Source organism: Oncorhynchus gorbuscha, linkage group LG08 (genome assembly GCF_021184085.1).
Source record: "Oncorhynchus gorbuscha isolate QuinsamMale2020 ecotype Even-year linkage group LG08, OgorEven_v1.0, whole genome shotgun sequence".
Taxonomy (NCBI): Eukaryota; Metazoa; Chordata; class Actinopteri; order Salmoniformes; family Salmonidae; genus Oncorhynchus; species Oncorhynchus gorbuscha.
The window spans coordinates 70,371,633-70,390,796 of NC_060180.1; the positions used below are offsets into that span (position 1 = coordinate 70,371,633).

Sequence of the window (19,164 nt, forward strand, 5' to 3'; positions counted from 1 at the left end):
ATGACTAGAAACGATTTTATGTGTGGATTAATTGTCGGAGTAGAGGACCTTGTGCATTTCAGGTAAAATAACAACTCAATCTTTAGCTAGCAACAGCAAGCTAGCTAAATAGGACAAATTAGATAGCAAGTGCAAGCTAACTAGCCATTTGCCATACATGTTTAATGCTTTTCGACCTGTCCCGAAATGAATGTCATTGGTTCAGAGTTTGTTTTGATATTTTAAGCTGCGTGTCATGATCGCGTTTGCTGTAGGGGGACAAAATAAATGCATGCACGATAGCGCACGATCGCACAGCCGGTTTGGGTTCTGTGTTAGAAAGCAATCTTTGGCATTACAATTAAATAAAGGTTAAATAAATGTGTGTAATTGTCTCGATGAAAAATACAACTCTATCCCAGGGTTAGGTTTTCAGAAGACTACGGTGAGTTTCCCTCTAACTTTTTACTATCAATGACTTCCAACAAAATGTACTGAGCAATTTTGATCATTTGGAAATTATTCAGACACTTTGACTTTTTCCACATTACGTTACAGCCTTATTCTAAAATGGATTAAATAAATTATTTTCCTCATCAATCTACACACAACTCCCCATAATGACAAAGCGAAAACAGGTTTTCAGTCATTTTTAAAAATAAAAACAGAAATACCTTATTTACATAAGTAGTCAGACCCTTTGCTATGAGACCTGACTATTGAGCTCAGGTGCATCCTGTTTCCATTGATCATTCTTGAGATGTTTCTACAACTTGATTGGAGTCCATCTGTGGTAAATTGAATTGATTGGACATGATTTGGAAAGGCACACACCTGTCTATATAAGGTCCCACAGTTGACAGTGCATGTCGGAGCCAAAACCAAGCCATGAATCCGAAGGAATTATCCGTAGAGCTCAGAGTTCTGGGGAAAGGTACCAAAAAAATGTCTGTAGCATTGATCAGGGAGGTGACCAAGAACGCGATGGTCACTCTGACAAAGATCCAGAGTTCCTCTGTGGACAACCATCTCTGCAGCACCCAACCAAGCAGGCCTTTATGGTAGAGTGGCCAGACTACTCCTCAGTAAAAGGCAGCTGACAGCCTGCTTGGAGTTTACCAAAAGGCACCTAAAGGACTCCCAGACCACGAGAAACAAGATTCTCTGGTCTGATGAAACCAAGATTAAACTCTTTGGCCTGAATGCCAAGCATCACGTCTGGAGGAAACCAGGCACCGCTCATCACGTGGCCAATACCTTCCCTACAGTAAAGCATGGTGGTGGCAGCATCATGCTGTGGGGATGGTTTTCAGTGGCAGGGTCTGGGAGACTAGTCAGGATCGAGGAAAAGATGAATGGAGTAAAGTATAGAGAGATCCTTGATGAAAACCTGATCCAGAGCACTCAGGACCTCAGACTTGGGTGAAGGTTTTAACTTCCAACAGGACAACAACACTAAGCACACAGCCAAGACAACACAGGAGTGGATTCGGGACAAGTCTTGAATGTCCTTGAGTGGCCCAGCCAGAGCCCAGACGGGAACCCGATCGAACATCTCTGGAGAGACCTGAAAATAGCTGTGCAGCGACGCACCCCATCCAACCTGACAGAGCTTGAGATGGGATCTGCAGAGTAGAATGGGAGAAACTCCCCAAATACAGGTGTGCCAAGCTTGTAGAGTCATACCCATGAAGACTCAAGGCTATAATTGCTGCCAAAAGTGCATTAATAATAACTTCTTAGGGCTAGGTGGGACCCACCTCGACAACATCCGGTGAAATTGCAGAGCGCGAAATTCAAAAGACAGAAAAGGTAATATTAAACATTCTTGAAAATACAAGTGTCTTACATCGCTTAACTTCTTGTTAATCCAACAGCATTGTCAGATTTCAAAAAGGCTTTACGGAAAAAGCATAACATGTGATTATCTGAGGACAGCGCCCCGCCTACACCAGCATTAAAAACATCTTCCAAACCAGCGGAGGTATCACAAAAATCAGAAATAGTGATAAAATAAATCACTTACCTTTGAAGATCTTCCTCTGTTTGCAATTCCAAGGGTCCCAGCTACACAACAAATGGTTGTTTTGTTCAATAAAGTCATTCTTTATATCACAAAAAAGTTTCATTCAGTAATCCACCCGTTTCACTTGTTCAACATGCAGACAAAGGAATCCGAACAGCTACCAATAAACTTCATCCAAACAAGTCAAACAATGTTTCTAATCAATCCTCAGGTACCTTAATATGTAAATAAAGGATACAATTTAAGACGGAATATAATATGTTCAATACCGGAGATAAATAACGAAGTGCGCGCCCTCATCCACGCCCGCCACAAGACTACAGTCAAAATGAGAGCCACCTTGAAAAACTACAACTACTAATTCATTTTTCAAAACACAAGCCTGAAACCCTTTCTAAAGACTCTTGACATCTAGTGGAAGCCATGGGAACTGCAATCTGGGAGGAATTCCTTTGAATATCTCATAGACAAGCATTTGAATGGACTGTGATCTCAAAAAAATAATTTTCGGATGGATTCTCCTCGGGTTGTCGCCGGCCATATCAGTTCTGTTATACTCACAGATATTGTTTTAACAGTTTTGGAAACTTCAGAGTGTTTTCTATCCAATGCCACCAATTAAATGCATATCCCAGCTTCTGGGCCTGAGTAACAGGCAGTTTAAGTTGGGCATGTCAGTCATCTGAACTTCCGAATACTGCCCCCTAGCCTTAAGAAGAAAGTACTGAGTAAAGGGTCTGAATACTTTTATTTAATTATACATTTGCAAAAACTTCTAAAAACTTGGTTTTACTTTTTTCATTATGGGTTATTGTGCGTAGATTAATGAGGGGGAAAAACTATTTTATCCATTTTGGAATAAGGCTGTAACGTAACAAAATGTGGAAAAGGGGAAGGTCTGAATACTTTCTGAATGCCCTGTATGATGCCCTAAGTGTTGTGGAAGGTTGGTAGAATCTTATTCAAAATTAATCACATCTAGAACGACTGCAAAAGGTGCTTCCATCAAATATTAACTCAGGCGTGTGAAGACATATGCTATCAAGACATCGTAATTTTACATTTGTATTATTTAGGACATTTTTCTATAATCTTTCTTTAACTTTAAAAATGTGGAGTAGGGTGTGTAGGTCGTTAGGATTTTTTTTGAATGTAATCTCTTGATAGATTACATTTTATGGCAGCTAAGTGTGAAGACTGTGCAAGGTGACCATATTACTTACCTAATGGTGTGGAATACTGCCGATATGAGGAGTTCATTGTATATGGCAACAGTCATGTAGCGTGGTTCATGGAAGGCTGACGGTACGGTCCAGACAGCATAGCAGAGGTACACTCCCCACAGAAGAAACAGGAACTCAGCTAGATAAGGAGAGGTCAACAATACAGGTGGGTTAGACCAATGTCCTTAACTATAAAATAACTCTAAATGCCCTTAATTCTAAATGCCCTTAACTCTAAATGTCCTTAACTCTCCCAAAGAAATAGCAGAGATACAGTATATACTGTATACAATACCCAATGACTGCTGACTGAAATTAGATTCTGGAAGTTCTGTATTATTTACGGCAACCATTGTTGCTTTGGTTTGTACAAAATGGCAGCAATACGATTCAAGGGTGTCCTCATGTTGCCTTCAAAGAATATGCAGTGGGCACTCCGGGAGAGGGCACTGCTTTGCGGAAACTTTGGCCTATTGGATTGTTTGGTTTGCCTATTGGATTGTTGGGTTTGCCTATTGGATTGTTGGGTTTGCCTACTGTATTGTTGGGTTTGCCTATTGGATTGTTGGGTTTGCCCATTGGATTGTTGGGTTTGCCTATTGGATTGTTGGGTTTGCCCATTGGATTGTTGGGTTTGCCTATTGGATTGTTGGGTTTGCCTATTGGATTGTTGGGTTTGCCCATTGGATTGTTGGGTTTGCCTATTGGATTGTTGGGTTTGCCTATTGGATTGTTGGGTTTGCCTATTGGATTGTTGGGTTTGCCTATTGGATTGTTGGGTTTGCCTATTGGATTGTTGGGTTTGCCTATTGGATTGTTGGGTTTGCACATTGTATTGTTGCATTTGCCTATTGGATTGTTGGGTTTGCCCATTGGATTGTTGGGTTTGCCTATTGGATTCTTGGGAGCAAATTCGGTTCCTCCGCAAAATGTTTGTGTGTGCGCCAGCTCATGCTTTTTTCTAGACCCTTCAAAGAATATGAAAAACGATTCCATTTTTAATGAAGCAGCCTTGAATGTTTTACCTGTTATACCTGTTAAACATTCACTGTAATTGTATAAATAATTAATCAATCAGAAGTGTCAATGGTGCTATATCTAAGTACTAAGAACGAGAGACACACTCTAAAAATCCTTCCCTCAAGTTTATTTTGTTTTAATTTCAAACAAAGTTACAAAAGAAAATTCAGTCGGCCAAAATGAGACCTCTCTCACCATTGGGAAGTATACTGGCCTCACATCACTAATCTCCACTCACACACCTTTCAAAAGGCACAATTCACTGGGGGACAAGTGGCCAAATGTACGGCCCTCCGCCTGTCGTTTAATGCACATAGTGTTGATGGCTGCACATCATGTAGTTACTAGCCACTGACATTTGCTAAGGAGAGTTCCCTTTCTGCCAAAATTGATTTCCCAGAGCTTGACTGCCAACCCACTGCATTGTTGACAAATCTACTGATTGCCAGCCCACTGCCTTGTTGACAGATCTGCTGACTGCCAACCCACTGCCTTGTTGACAAATCTACTGATTGCCAGCCCACTGCCTTGTTGACAGATCTGCTGATTGCCAGCCCACTGCCTTGTTGACAGATCTGCTGACTGCCAACCCACTGCCTTGTTGACAAATCTACTGATTGCCAGCCCACTGCCTTGTTGACAGATCTGCTGACTGCCAACCCACTGCCTTGTTGACAAATCTACTGATTGCCAGCCCACTGCCTTGTTGACAGATCTGCTGATTGCCAGCCCACTGCCTTGTTGACAGATCTACTGATTGCCAGCCCACTGCCTTGTTGACAAATCTACTGATTGCCAGCCCACTGCCTTGTTGACAGATCTGCTGATTGCCAGCCCACTGCCTTGTTGACAGATCTGCTGACTGCCAACCCACTGCCTTGTTGACAAATCTACTGATTGCCAGCCCACTGCCTTGTTGACAGATCTCCTGTTGGAGAGGGATCCTCTCTAGTGTTCCAAGGTCGCTGGGGATAGGCAGACTGTAAGGCAGTCCAAGTCTCTCTTCTCTCCTTTATTCTATGTTCTCAGAACTGTTCTCAGAACTGCTCTCTGTTGTCTGACTTAATGTTATTTGGGAGCGCATAACTGTGACACTAATTTACATTCCTTTCTAAAAACTGTTCTCAGAACTGTACAGTAGTCTGTGTCTCTCCTCTCTCCTTTGTTCTACGTTCTCAGAAATAGATCATATTCAATCGACACCAAATGGAAGAAAACGTACTGAAACAGGGAGGGACTACTTGGACTTACGTTTTCTGTTGCAAAACTGCATGCCCCAGTTTTCAGAACTGTCGACTGTCTGACTCACCGTTACTCAGGAACCCATAACATTGACCCTAATTTACATTCCTTTTCCAAGAACTGTTCTCAAAACTGTAAGGCAGTCTCATGTTTCCTTTATTCTATGTTCTCAGAACTGTTCTCAGAACTGCACCCCGTTGTCTGACTCACTGTTAGTTTGGAGCCCATAACAGCAAGCCTGATTTACATTCCTTCAATAATTAACACCAAAGACAACATGGGAATCATGTCGGATTGCAGATTATAATTTATAAATAGTGATTAGAGTGTATTATTATTCATGAATATTCATAAATCACGACGACTTATTATAAGATACTTAGTATTTAACCAGTATGCATGGTGAGCTGTTTGTAAATGCTGGTAGGAGGGATAATTCATTTGAACTGACACAGACATGATCAACACTTTTTAAAATGAACTACAAAATAATTCATATAATTATTATAGAGCCCCAAATAAAACTGTTTTTTAAAACCTGATAGCGCCTTAGATGAGTGGGTATCGCCCTTCAGCCTACTCCCAACCCACACTGCCCTCCCCTATCCTGCACCGCAGACCGACCTCTCCACCATGTATATGTACAGGTTCACTAGCTGTCTCTGCCTTCCCTGCGAAGATGCACAATGTTCTTATTATGCCTTATGTCAACAGCGACCTGAGCTGTCCTCCTCCTCCTTTACCCGAGCTGTCCTCCCCCTCCTTTACCTGAGCTGTCCTCCCCCTCCTTTACCTGAGCTGTCCTCCCCCCTCCTTTACCTGAGCTGTTCTCCCCCTCCTTTACCTGAGCTGTCCTCCCCTCCTTTACCTGAGCTGTCCTCCCCCTCCTTTACCTGAGCTGTCCTCCCCTCCTTTACCTGAGCTGTCCTCCCCTCCTTTACCTGAGCTGTCCTCCCCTCCTTTACCTGAGCTGTCCTCCCCTCCTTTACCTGAGCTGTCCTCCCCCTCCTTTACCTGAGCTGTCCTCCTCCCTCCTTTACCTGAGCTGTCCTCCCCCTCCTTTACCTGAGCTCTCCTCTCCCCTCCTTTACCTTAGCTGTCCTCCTCCTCCTTTACCTGAGCTGTCCTCCCCTCCTTTACCTGAGCTGTCCTCCCCTCCTTTACCTGAGCAGTCCTCCTCCTCCTTTACCTGAGCTGTCCTCCCCCTCCTTTACCTGAGCTGTCCTCCCCTCCTTTACCTGAGCTGTCCTCCCCCTCCTTTACCTGAGCTGTCCTCCCCCTCCTTTACCTGAGCTGTCCTCCCCCTCCTTTACCTGAGCTGTCCTCCTCCTCCTTTACCTGAGCTGTCCTCCCCCTCAATCTACACACAAAAGACCCCATAATGACAAATAAAAAATGTTTTTTTAGATATTTTTGCAAATGTATATAAAAAAATATAATATCACATTTACACAAGTATTCAAATCCTTTACTCAGTACTTTGTTGAAGCACCTTTGGGAGCCATTACAGCCTCAAGTCTTCTTGGGTATGAAGCCACAAGCTTGGCACACCTGTATTTGGGGAGTTTCTCTCATTCTTCTCTGCAGATCCTGTCAATCTCTGTCGGGTTGGTTGGGGAGTGTTGCTGCACAGCTATTTTCAAGTCTCTCCAGAGATGTCTGATCGGGTTCAAGTCCAGAGACCTGTCCTGAATCCACTCCTGCGTTGTCTTGGCTGTATGCTTAAAGTCGTCGTGCGCTCTGGAGCAGGTTTTCATCAAATATCTCTCTGTTCTTTGCTCTGTTCATCTTTCCCTCGGTCCTGACTAGTCTCCCAGTTCCTGCTGCTGAAAAACATCCCCACAGCATGATGCTGCCACCACCATGCTTCACCGTAGGGATGGTGCCAGATTTCCTCCAGACGTGACGTTTGGCATTCAGGCCAAAGAGTTCAATCTTGGTTTCATCAGACCAGAAAATCTTGTTTCTCATGGTCTGAGAGTCCTTTAGTTGGCTTTTGGCAAACTCCAAGCGGGCTGTCATGTGCCTTTTACTGAAGAGTGGCTTCTGTCTGGCCACTCTACCATAATGGCCTGATTGGTGGCATGCTACAGAGATGGTTGCCCTTCTGGAAGTTTCTCCCATCTCCACAGAGGGACTCTAGAACTCTGTCAGAGTGACCATCAGATTCTTGGTCACCTCTCTGACCAAGGCCCTTCTGCCTAGATTGCTCAGTTTGGCTGGGCGGCCAGCTCTAGGAAGAGTCTTGGTGGTTCCAAACTTCTTCTATTTAATAATGATGGAGGCAACTGTGTTTTTAGGGACCTTCAATGCTGCAGAAATGTTCTGGTACCCTTCCCCAGTACTGTGCCTAGACACAATCCCGCCTCGGATCTCTACGGACAATTCCTTCGACGTCATGTCTTGGTTTTTGCTCTGACATGTATTGTCAACTGTGGGACCTTACATAGACAGGTGTGTGCCTTTCCAAATCATGTCCAATCAATTGAATTTACCACAAGTGGACTCCAATCAAGTTGTAGAAAACATCTCAAGGATGATCAATGGAAACAGGGGGTCTGGGGTCTGGGGTCTGAATTCTTATGTAAATAAGGTATTTCAGTTTTAGTTTTTTTGTACATTTGCAAACATTTCTAAAAACCTGTTTTCCCTTTGTCATTCTGGAGAATTGTGTGTAGATTGAGGAGGATATTTTTTTTTGAATACATTTTAGAATAAGGCTGTAACGTAACAAAATGTGGAAAAAGTCAAAGGGTCTGAATATTTTCCAAAGGCGCTGTGTCTGGATGTATGATCTCTATGCAAATGTTTTTATGGTCCAGGAATTCTGTCTCATTTCCATTGGTCTCATCCCCCACCACAAGCCTTTAAATGCTGTAACACCCTGTGTCATGTTTGTCATTTATTATCATGTCTTGTCCCTGTGCTCCCCATTCTATTCGTTTCCCTCTGCTGGTCTTATTAGGTTCTTTCCCTCTTTCTATCCCTCTCTCTCCCCCTCCCTCTCTCACTCTCTCGCTCTCTCTTCTCTCTATCGTTCCGTTCCTGCTCCCAGCTGTTCCTATTCCCCTAATCATCATTTAGTCTTCCCACACCTGTTCCCGATCCTTTCCCCTGATTAGAGTCCCTATTTCTTCCTTTGTGTTCCGTTCCTGTCCTGTCGGTTCCTTGTTTAGAATTCACCGTGCTGTGATTGTGTATCGCCCTGTCGTGTCGTGTTTTCCTCAGATGCTGCGTGGTGAGCAGGTGTCTGAGTCTGTCTGGTTCGAGTGCCTTCCCGAGGCAACCTGCTGTTCACCTGCTGTTCAAGATCGAGTCTCCAGTTGGTCCTCGTCATTTCGAGTGAAAGTTGTGTTTTTTTGTTTGTATTCACTTTTCTGGATTAAAGACTCTGTTTTCGCCGAGTCGCTTTTGGGTCCTCTTTCACCTGCATGACAGAAGGAACCGACCAAGGAATGGACCCAGCGACTTCAGACGCTCGTTACACTGCCGTCGAGATCCAAGGAGCCATGCTCGGCAGACACGAGCAGGAATTGTCTGCTGCTCGCCATGCCGTGGAGAACCTGGCCGCTCAGGTTTCCGACCTCTCTGGACAGTTCCAGAGTCTACGTCTCGTGCCACCTGTTACTTCCTGGCCTGCCGAGCCTCCAGAACCTAGGGTTAATAACCCACCTTGCTACTCCGGGCAGCCCACTGAGTGCCGCTCCTTTCTCACGCAGTGTGAGATTGTGTTCTCTCTCCAACCCAACACATACTCTAGAGAGAGAGCTCGGGTTGCTTACGTCATTTCACTCCTTACTGGCCGGGCTCGAGAATGGGGCACAGCTATCTGGGAGGCAAGGGCTGATTGCTCTAACAAGTTCCAGAACTTTAAAGAGGAGATGATTCGGGTTTTTGACCGTTCAGTTTTTGGTAGGGAGGCTTCTAGGGCCCTGGCTTCCTTATGCCAAGGTGAACGGTCCATAACGGATTATTCTATTGAGTTTCGCACTCTTGCTGCCTCTAGTGAGTGGAACGAGCCGGCGCTGCTCTCGCTCGTTTTCTGGAGGGACTCCACGCAGTGGTTAAGGATGAGATTCTCTCCCGGGAGGTTCCTTCAGATGTGGACTCTTTGATTGCTCTCGCCATCCGCATAGAACGACGGGTAGATCTTCGTCACCGAGCTCGTGGAAGAGAGCTCGCATCAACGGTGTTTCCCTGCTCCGCATCGCAACCATCTCCCTCCTCTGGCTTTGAGACTGAGCCCATGCAGCTGGGAGGGATTCGCATCTCGACTAAAGAGAGCGAACGGAGGATCACCAACCGCCTGTGCCTCTATTGCGGAGTTGCTAGACATTTTGTTAATTCATGTCCAGTAAAAGCCAGAGCTCATCTGTAAGCGGAGGGCTACAGGTGAGCGCAACTACTCAAGTCTCTCCATCAAAATCCTGTACTACTTTGTCGGTCCATCTACGCTGGACCGGTTCGGGTGCTACATGTAGTGCCTTGATAGACTCTGGGGCTGAGGGTTGTTTCATGGACGAAGCATGGGTTCGGAAACATGACATTCCTTTCAGAGAGTTAGAGAAGCCTACGCCCATGTTCGCCTTAGATGGTAGTCATCTTCCCAGTATCAGATTTGAGACACTACCTTTAACCCTCACAGTATCTGGTAACCACAGTGAGACTATTTCTTTTTTGATTTTCCGTTCACCGTTTACACCTGTTGTTTTGGGTCATCCCTGGCTAGTATGTCATAATCCTTCTATTAATTGGTCTAGTAATTCTATCCTATCCTGGAACGTTTCTTGTCATGTGAAGTGTTTAATGTCTGCCATCCCTCCCGTTTCTTCTGTCCCTACTTCTCAGGAGGAACCTGGCGATTTGACAGGAGTGCCGGAGGAATATCATGATCTGCGCACGGTCTTCAGTCGGTCCCGAGCCAACTCCCTTCCTCCTCACCGGTCGTATGATTGTAGTATTGATCTCCTTCCGGGGACCACTCCTCCTCGAGGTAGACTATACTCTCTGTCGGCTCCCGAACGTAAGGCTCTCGAGGATTATTTGTCTGTGTCTCTTGACGCCGGTACCATAGTGCCTTCTTCCTCTCCGGCCGGGGCGGGGTTCTTTTTTGTTAAGAAGAAGGACGGTACTCTGCGCCCCTGCGTGGATTATCGAGGGCTGAATGACATAACGGTTAAGAATCGTTATCCGCTTCCCCTTATGTCATCAGCCTTCGAGATTCTGCAGGGAGCCAGGTGCTTTACTAAGTTGGACCTTCGTAACGCTTACCATCTCGTGCGCATCAGAGAGGGGGACGAGTGGAAAACGGCGTTTAACACTCCGTTAGGGCATTTTGAGTACCGGGTTCTGCCGTTCGGTCTCGCCAATGCGCCAGCTGTTTTTCAGGCATTAGTTAATGATGTTCTGAGAGACATGCTGAACATCTTTGTTTTTGTCTATCTTGACGATATCCTGATTTTTTCTCCGTCACTCGAGATTCATGTTCAGCACGTTCGACGTGTTCTACAGCGCCTTTTAGAGAATTGTCTCTACGTAAAGGCTGAGAAGTGCTCTTTTCATGTCTCCTCCGTTACTTTTCTCGGTTCCGTTATTTCCGCTGAAGGCATTCAGATGGATTCCGCTAAGGTCCAAGCTGTCAGTGATTGGCCCGTTCCAAGGTCACGTGTCGAGTTGCAGCGCTTTTTAGGTTTCGCTAATTTCTATCGGCGTTTCATTCGTAATTTCGGTCAAGTTGCTGCCCCTCTCACAGCTCTTACTTCTGTCAAGACGTGTTTTAAGTGGTCCGGTTCCGCCCAGGGAGCTTTTGATCTTCTAAAAGAACGTTTTACGTCCGCTCCTATCCTCGTTACTCCTGACGTCACTAGACAATTCATTGTCGAGGTTGACGCTTCAGAGGTAGGCGTGGGAGCCATTCTATCCCAGCGCTTCCAGTCTGACGATAAGGTTCATCCTTGCGCTTATTTTTCTCATCGCCTGTCGCCATCTGAGCGCAACTATGATGTGGGTAACCGTGAACTGCTCGCCATCCGCTTAGCCCTAGGCGAATGGCGACAGTGGTTGGAGGGGGACCGTTCCTTTTGTCGTTTGGACAGACCATAAGAACCTTGAGTACATCCGTTCTGCCAAACGACTTAATGCCCGTCAAGCTCGTTGGGCGTTGTTTTTCGCTCGTTTCGAGTTTGTGATTTCTTACCGTCCAGGTAGCAAGAACACCAAGCCTGATGCCTTATCCCGTCTGTTTAGTTCTTCTGTGGCTTCTACTGATCCCGAGGGGATTCTTCCTTATGGGCGTGTTGTCGGGTTAACAGTCTGGGGAATTGAAAGACAGGTTAAGCAAGCACTCACGCACACTGCGTCGCCGCGCGCTTGTCCTAGTAACCTCCTTTTCGTTCCTGTTTCCACTCGTCTGGCTGTTCTTCAGTGGGCTCACTCTGCCAAGTTAGCTGGTCATCCCGGTGTTCGAGGCACTCTTGCGTCTATTCGCCAGCGCTTTTGGTGGCCGACTCAGGAGCGTGACACGCGCCGTTTCGTGGCTGCTTGTTCGGACTGCGCGCAGACTAAGTCGGGTAACTCTCCTCCTGCCGGTCGTCTCAGACCGCTCCCATTCCTTCTCGACCATGGTCTCACATCGCCTTAGACTTCATTACCGGTCTGCCTTTGTCTGCGGGGAAGACTGTGATTCTTACGGTTGTCGATAGGTTCTCTAAGGCGGCACATTTCATTCCCCTCGCTAAACTTCCTTCCGCTAAGGAGACGGCACAAATCATTATTGAGAATGTATTCAGAATTCATGGCCTCCCGTTAGACGCCGTTTCAGACAGAGGCCCGCAATTCACGTCACAGTTTTGGAGGGAGTTCTGTCGTTTGATTGGTGCGTCCGTCAGTCTCTCCTCCGGGTTTCATCCCCAGTCTAACGGTCAAGCAGAGAGGGCCAATCAGACGATTGGTCGCATACTACGCAGCCTTTCTTTCAGAAACCCTGCGTCTTGGGCAGAACAGCTCCCCTGGGCAGAATACGCTCACAATTCGCTTCCTTCGTCTGCTACCGGGTTATCCCCGTTTCAGAGTAGTCTGGGTTACCAGCCTCCTCTGTTCTCATCCCAGCTTGCCGAGTCCAGCGTTCCCTCCGCTCAAGCGTTTGTCCAACGTTGTGAGCGCACCTGGAGGAGGGTGAGGTCTGCACTTTGCCGTTACAGGGCACAGACTGTGAGAGCCGCCAATAAACGCAGGATTAAGAGTCCAAGGTATTGTTGCGGCCAGAGAGTGTGGCTTTCCACTCGCAACCTTCCTCTTACGACAGCTTCTCGTAAGTTGACTCCGCGGTTCATTGGTCCGTTCCGTGTCTCCCAGGTCGTCAATCCTGTCGCTGTGCGACTGCTTCTTCCGCGACATCTTCGTCGCGTCCATCCTGTCTTCCATGTCTCCTGTGTTAAGCCCTTTCTTCGCACCCCCGTTCGTCTTCCCTCCCCCCTCCCGTCCTTGTCGAGAGCGCACCTATTTACAAGGTACATAAGATCATGGACATGCGTTCTCGGGGACGGGGTCACCAATACTTAGTGGATTGGGAGGGTTACGGTCCTGAGGAGAGGAGTTGGGTTCCGTCTCGGGACGTGCTGGACCGTTCACTCATCGATGATTTCCTCCGTTGCCGCCAGGATTCCTCCTCGAGTGCGCCAGGAGGCGCCCGGTGAGTGGGGGGGTACTGTCATGTTTGTCATTTATTATCATGTCTTGTCCCTGTGCTCCCCATTCTATTCATTTCCCTCTGCTGGTCTTATTAGGTTCTTTCCCTCTTTCTATCCCTCTCTCTCCCCCTCCCTCTCTCACTCTCTCGCTCTCTCTTCTCTCTATCGTTCCGTTCCTGCTCCCAGCTGTTCCTATTCCCCTAATCATCATTTAGTCTTCCCACACCTGTTCCCGATCCTTTCCCCTGATTAGAGTCCCTATTTCTTCCTTTGTGTTCCGTTCCTGTCCTGTCGGTTCCTTGTTTAGAATTCACCGTGCTGTGATTGTGTATCGCCCTGTCGTGTCGTGTTTTCCTCAGATGCTGCGTGGTGAGCAGGTGTCTGAGTCTGTCTGGTTCGAGTGCCTTCCCGAGGCAACCTGCTGTTCACCTGCTGTTCAAGATCGAGTCTCCAGTTGGTCCTCGTCATTTCGAGTGAAAGTTGTGTTTTTTTGTTTGTATTCACTTTTCTGGATTAAAGACTCTGTTTTCGCCAAGTCGCTTTTGGGTCCTCTTTCACCTGCATGACACCCTGTGGAGATTGGGCCAGGAAGTGTTGAGGTTACTGTAAACTTGGTATTTTTTTTGACTGGTTAATGGTGGTTGGTTTTGGGTTGAAAGGTTACACCGTTAGATGTTATAAATGGAATTACATGCCTTTGTTCTTTCTCTTATTGTGTTTCCAGTCATGGAGGAAGGTTGTATGATCAATTCATCATCAAATCCAAATCAAATCGAATGTTATTGGTCACATACACATATTTAGCAGATGTTATTGCTTGTAGCAAAATGCTTGTAGGAATTTACTAGGCTTCTAGGACTCTGGCCTAGTAAGCATCTCTTTATTCGTGCTTTGTCCTGCTTGGAATAATGACTTGTAATGCTTCTTAATGCATTACAAGCTCCCGCTCAGCCCAGTCAAAGCTGTTCGCTGCTCTGGCCCCCCCAATGGTGGAACAAACTCCCTCACGACGCCAGGACAGCGGAGTCAATCACCACCTTCCGGAGACACCTGAAACCCCACCTCTTTAAGGAATACCTAGGATAGGATAAGTATTCCCCCCCCCGCCCCTTTAAGATTTAGATGCACTATTGTAAAGTGACTGTTCCACTGGATGTCATAAGGTGAATGCACCAATTTGTAAGTCGCTCTGGATAAGAGCGTCTGCTAAATGACTTAAATGTAATGTAATGTAATGTAAATGTATCTTAATTTATGCCTTGCATGTGAATCCATGAATTGTACAATGTAAATTAAATATTTGTCTTTGATATAGACAATTCCCAGACCAATTCTTGCTAGTCAACGTCATCTCATTGCCTAACGCTTGTTTATATTAATTATCTTTATGGAGTCAGATATTAGATATATTAGATAAACATTTTAATAGGCTAATTGCTTCGTCTTTTTACGAGTGACGTGAGGTACTTATAATTTCATATATGATAACAATGACTGTACACTGCACCCTCAGGTCCTCTGTCACTGGCCTTTTAACTCTCCTAAAGCCTGGGACCAAGAGGCATGGAGAGGCAGCCTTTAGTTACTATGCCCCCAGCCCTCTGCCAGAGAACCTGAGGGGGGCTGAAACTGTGGACACATTTAAAAGAGATTTTAAAACACACCTCTTTGGCTTTGCTTTTCCTTTGGGTACTTTAGTCTTTCAGTTTTTTTTATTATTATTTTGTTTTTTATCCTCCTAAATTTGTTGTTTTAGTAAATATTTCAGTTTTCATTTTCATTGTTTTTTTTATCATTTATTTTCTGTGAAGCACATTCTGTTGCATTCCATGTCTGAAATGTGCTGTATAAATAAAGCTTGATTTTATTTGATAATTTCAATAATTGTTTTGCTTTAACAATGTCATTTCAACTAGTTTGCCCAGTTGGTAATTGACTAGGGGTATTGACAAGAGGTCCACACTTCTGTCACAACTCACCAACTGCCATCATGTAATCCCAACGGTCCAGCAGGCACATGCTGAACTGCAGCCCGTCGGGGGTGAGGCCCACATTGATGAGGGCCGACGTCCGGTCGGGTGTCTGACACACGGCCGAGGTCCAGGCCACCAGAAACCACAGCACCACCAGCAGGATGACCCCCAGCAGACGCAGCACCCGCCAGCTGGTGATGTAGGGTGTCCGCTGTGCCGTACGGGACAGGAACACCTTCAGCACCCTGGAGTAGAGAAGAGAGAGAAGGGTTGTTTCTGTTCTCAAATTTGGCACGTGACGTCTAATAGTGTCATTTTAGGGTTTTATGGTTCTCGTTGAGAAGACGTCATATAACCAGACTACAACCAACTGGTCCTTCTGTAGCTCAGTTGGTAGAGCATGGCGCTTGTAACGCCAGGGTAGTGGGTTCGATTCCCGGGACCACCCATACGTAGAATGTATGCACACATGACTGTAAGTCGCTTTGGATAAAAGCATATGCTAAATGGCATATATATATATATATATAACCATATTACAACCAACTGGTGTCTGTTATATATAACCAGATTACAACCAACTGGTGTCTGTTATATATAACCAGATTACAACCAACTGTTGTCTGTTATATATAAACAGATTACAACCAACTGGTGTCTGTTATATATAACCATATTACAACCAACTGGTGTCTGTTATATATAACCAGATTACAACCAACTGGTGTCTGTTATATATAAACAGATTACAACCAACTGGTGTCTGTTATATATATAACAGATCACCACCTCAAGCTGAACCTCGGCAAGACTGAGCTGCTCTTCCTCCCGGGGAAGGACTGCCCGTTCCATGATCTCGCCATCACGGTTGACAACTCCATTGTGTCCTCCTCCCAGAGCGCTAAGAACCTTGGCGTGATCCTGGACAACACCCTGTCGTTCTCAACCAACATCAAGGCGGTGGCCCGTTCCTGTAGGTTCATGCTCTACAACATCCGCAGAGTACGACCCTGCCTCACACAGGAAGCGCCGCAGGTCCTAATCCAGGCACTTGTCATCTCCCGTCTGGATTACTGCAACTCGCTGTTGGCTGGGCTCCCTGCCTGTGCCATTAAACCCCTTCAACTCATCCAGAACGCCGCAGCCCGTCTGGTGTTCAACCTTTCCAAGTTCTCTCACGTCACCCCGCTCCTCCGTTCTCTCCACTGGCTTCCAGTTGAAGCTCGCATCCGCTACAAGACCATGGTGCTTGCCTACGGAGCTGTGAGGGGAACGGCACCTCAGTACCTCCAGGCTCTGATCAGGCCCTACACCCAAACAAGGGCACTGCGTTCATCCACCTCTGGCCTGCTCGCCTCCCTACCACTGAGGAAGTACAGCTCCCGCTCAGCCCAGTCAAAACTGTTCACTGCTCTGGCCCCCCAATGGTGGAACAAACTCCCTCACGACGCCAGGACAGCGGAGTCAATCACCACCTTCCGGAGACAACTGAAACCCCACCTCTTTAAGGAATACCTAGGACAGGATAAGTAATCCCTCTCACCCCCCTTTAAGATTTAGATGCACTATTGTAAAGTGACTGTTCCACTGGATGTCATAAGGTGAATGCACCAATTTGTAAGTCGCTCTGGATAAGAGCGTCTGCTAAATGACTTAAATGTAAATGTAAATATAACCAGATTACAACCAACTGGTGTCTGTTATATATAACCATATTACAACCAACTGGTCTCTGTTATATATAACCAGATTACAACCAACTGGTGTCTGTTATATATAAACAGATTACAACCAACTGGTCTCTGTTATATATAACCAGATTACAACCAACTGGTGTCTGTTATATATAAACAGATTACAACCAACTGGTCTCTGTTATATATAAACAGATTACAACCAACTGGTCTCTGTTATATATAAACAGATTACAACCAACTGGTCTCTGTTATATATAAACAGATTACAACCAACTGTTGTCTGTTATATATAACCAGATTACAACCAACTGGTGTCTGTTATATATAACCATATTACAACAAACTGGTGGCTGTTATAACCAGATTAGGTAAAAATATGTGGTTCTACCCCTGAACAGGCAGTTAACCCACTGTTCCTAGGTTGTTATTGAAAATAAGAATTTGTTCTTAACTGACTTGCCTGGTTAAATAAAGGCAATAGTAAAACACACAGCTGTATAAGACAAAGACATGGTTCCTCCAGTGGTAGTATATATATATATATACATCCCAATTTGGGTGGAGTCTCCTCCTTCTCTCTAAACATCACATCTTTACTAGGCAGAAAGTTAAGTGATGCGGGCAACAAACTGTTCCTTCTCCATTAATGTGACCTGACCTCGACACCATTTCTCACAAAAACCACATCTCTCCACCATTATCAGTGGCTGCCAACATGTGGTTGTTTTTGCCTCCACCATATCCATTCCTCCTACAGATACCCATTAACTTCTGGTGTAGACCCTAGACCAGGGGTGTCAAACTCATTTCGCATCGTGGGCCACATACGGCCTAGGGAGATGTCAAGTGGGCCGGACCATTAAAATTATACCATACTCTGCTATAAATAACCAAAATATCATGTCTTTCCTTTGTTTTGGTGTAAAGAAGCACAAGAACATTAGGAAAATATTGAAATTTAATGAACTAATGAATTAATGAAATTCTAAATTTTTTATGAAATTCTACACTCCTTATCTACTTTTCTCCGTTTGGATAACGACATTTTGGCTAATGAGGGTGTAGCGGAGAGGTAGAGACCAAGGTATTAACAACGTCGTAACAAGCAGCAGATGGCGCATTGATACCGTCTGCTGTTTTCAGTCTGTCTCAGTGATGCGGCTTGTCTTCTACTCTGATGGAAAGAGTGCGCCCCTTAGCGGATAATCCATGAATTGCAGCGAATTAAAAATATTAATTCCATGTCTTTTATGCATTTTTTCCACTTTCAAATTATCCTGCGGGCCTGATCGAACCTCCTTGGGGGCCGGTTCCGGCCCGCGGGCCGTATGTTTGACACCCCTGTCCTAGACTATGGCACCCATCATGTCTCTATTATAAATCTCTGATGATTAACACTATTTAAAGTTGAGAAATCTGAACCCATCAAGGTAAAGATATATGTTTCATTAAGTGATCAAGACATCATGGGAAACTACTGCTATTCATCCCTTTCATTATTGATTCTTCTAATTATGTAACTGACACAAGCAACACTACTTTTACTGAAACCACTTTTTATCTTCTACCACTGTTAGCATTCATTACACTGCATTATTCCTTCTACCACTGTTAGCATTCATTACACTGCATTATTCCTTCTACCACTGTTAGCATTCATTACACTGCATTATTCCTTCTACCACTGTTAGCATTCATTACACTGCATTATTCCTTCTACCACTGTTAGCATTCATTACACTGCATTATTCCTTCTACCACTGTTAGCATTCATTACACTGCATTACTCCTTCTACCACTGTTAGCATTCATTACACTGCATTACTCCTTCTACCACTGTTAGCATTCATTACACTGCATTACTCCTTCTACCACTGTTAGCATTCATTACACTGCATTACTCCTTCTACCACTGTTAGCATTCATTACACTGCATTACTCCTTCTACCACTGTTAGCTGTAACGGCGTTCGTCTGTTGAAGGAAGAGAGTCGGACCGAAATGCAGCGTGTTGGTTACTCATGACTTAAATGAAAAGAACGCGGTACATGAAATAACTGAAACTAAATACAAAAACAACAGAACGGAACGTGAAACTAATTACAGCCTATCTGGTGACTACAACACAGAGACAGGTACAATCACCCACGAAATACAAAGCGAAACTAAGGCTGCCTAAATACGGTTCCCAATCCAAGACGAGAATCACCTGACTGATTAGGAATCGCCTCAGGCAGCCAAGCCTATACCACACCCCTAATCAGCCGCGATCCCAAATAATACAAACCCCAATACGAAAACAACATATAAACCCATG

At 45.2% G+C, this 19,164-nt stretch overlaps 1 protein-coding gene across 1 annotated transcript in view; it reads right to left on the reverse strand.

Moving 5' to 3' along the window:
* The window catches only part of LOC124042141 (probable G-protein coupled receptor 158), a 118,602-nt gene that overhangs the window by 13,921 nt on the left and 85,517 nt on the right, over positions 1 to 19,164 (reverse strand). The window contains exons 7-8 of the mRNA XM_046360515.1: positions 15,158 to 15,396; positions 3,229 to 3,367 (exon numbers count right to left, since the gene is read on the reverse strand). Coding sequence (XP_046216471.1) covers positions 3,229 to 3,367; positions 15,158 to 15,396 — 378 coding nt within the window. The remainder of the gene's footprint in view (positions 1 to 3,228; positions 3,368 to 15,157; positions 15,397 to 19,164) is intronic.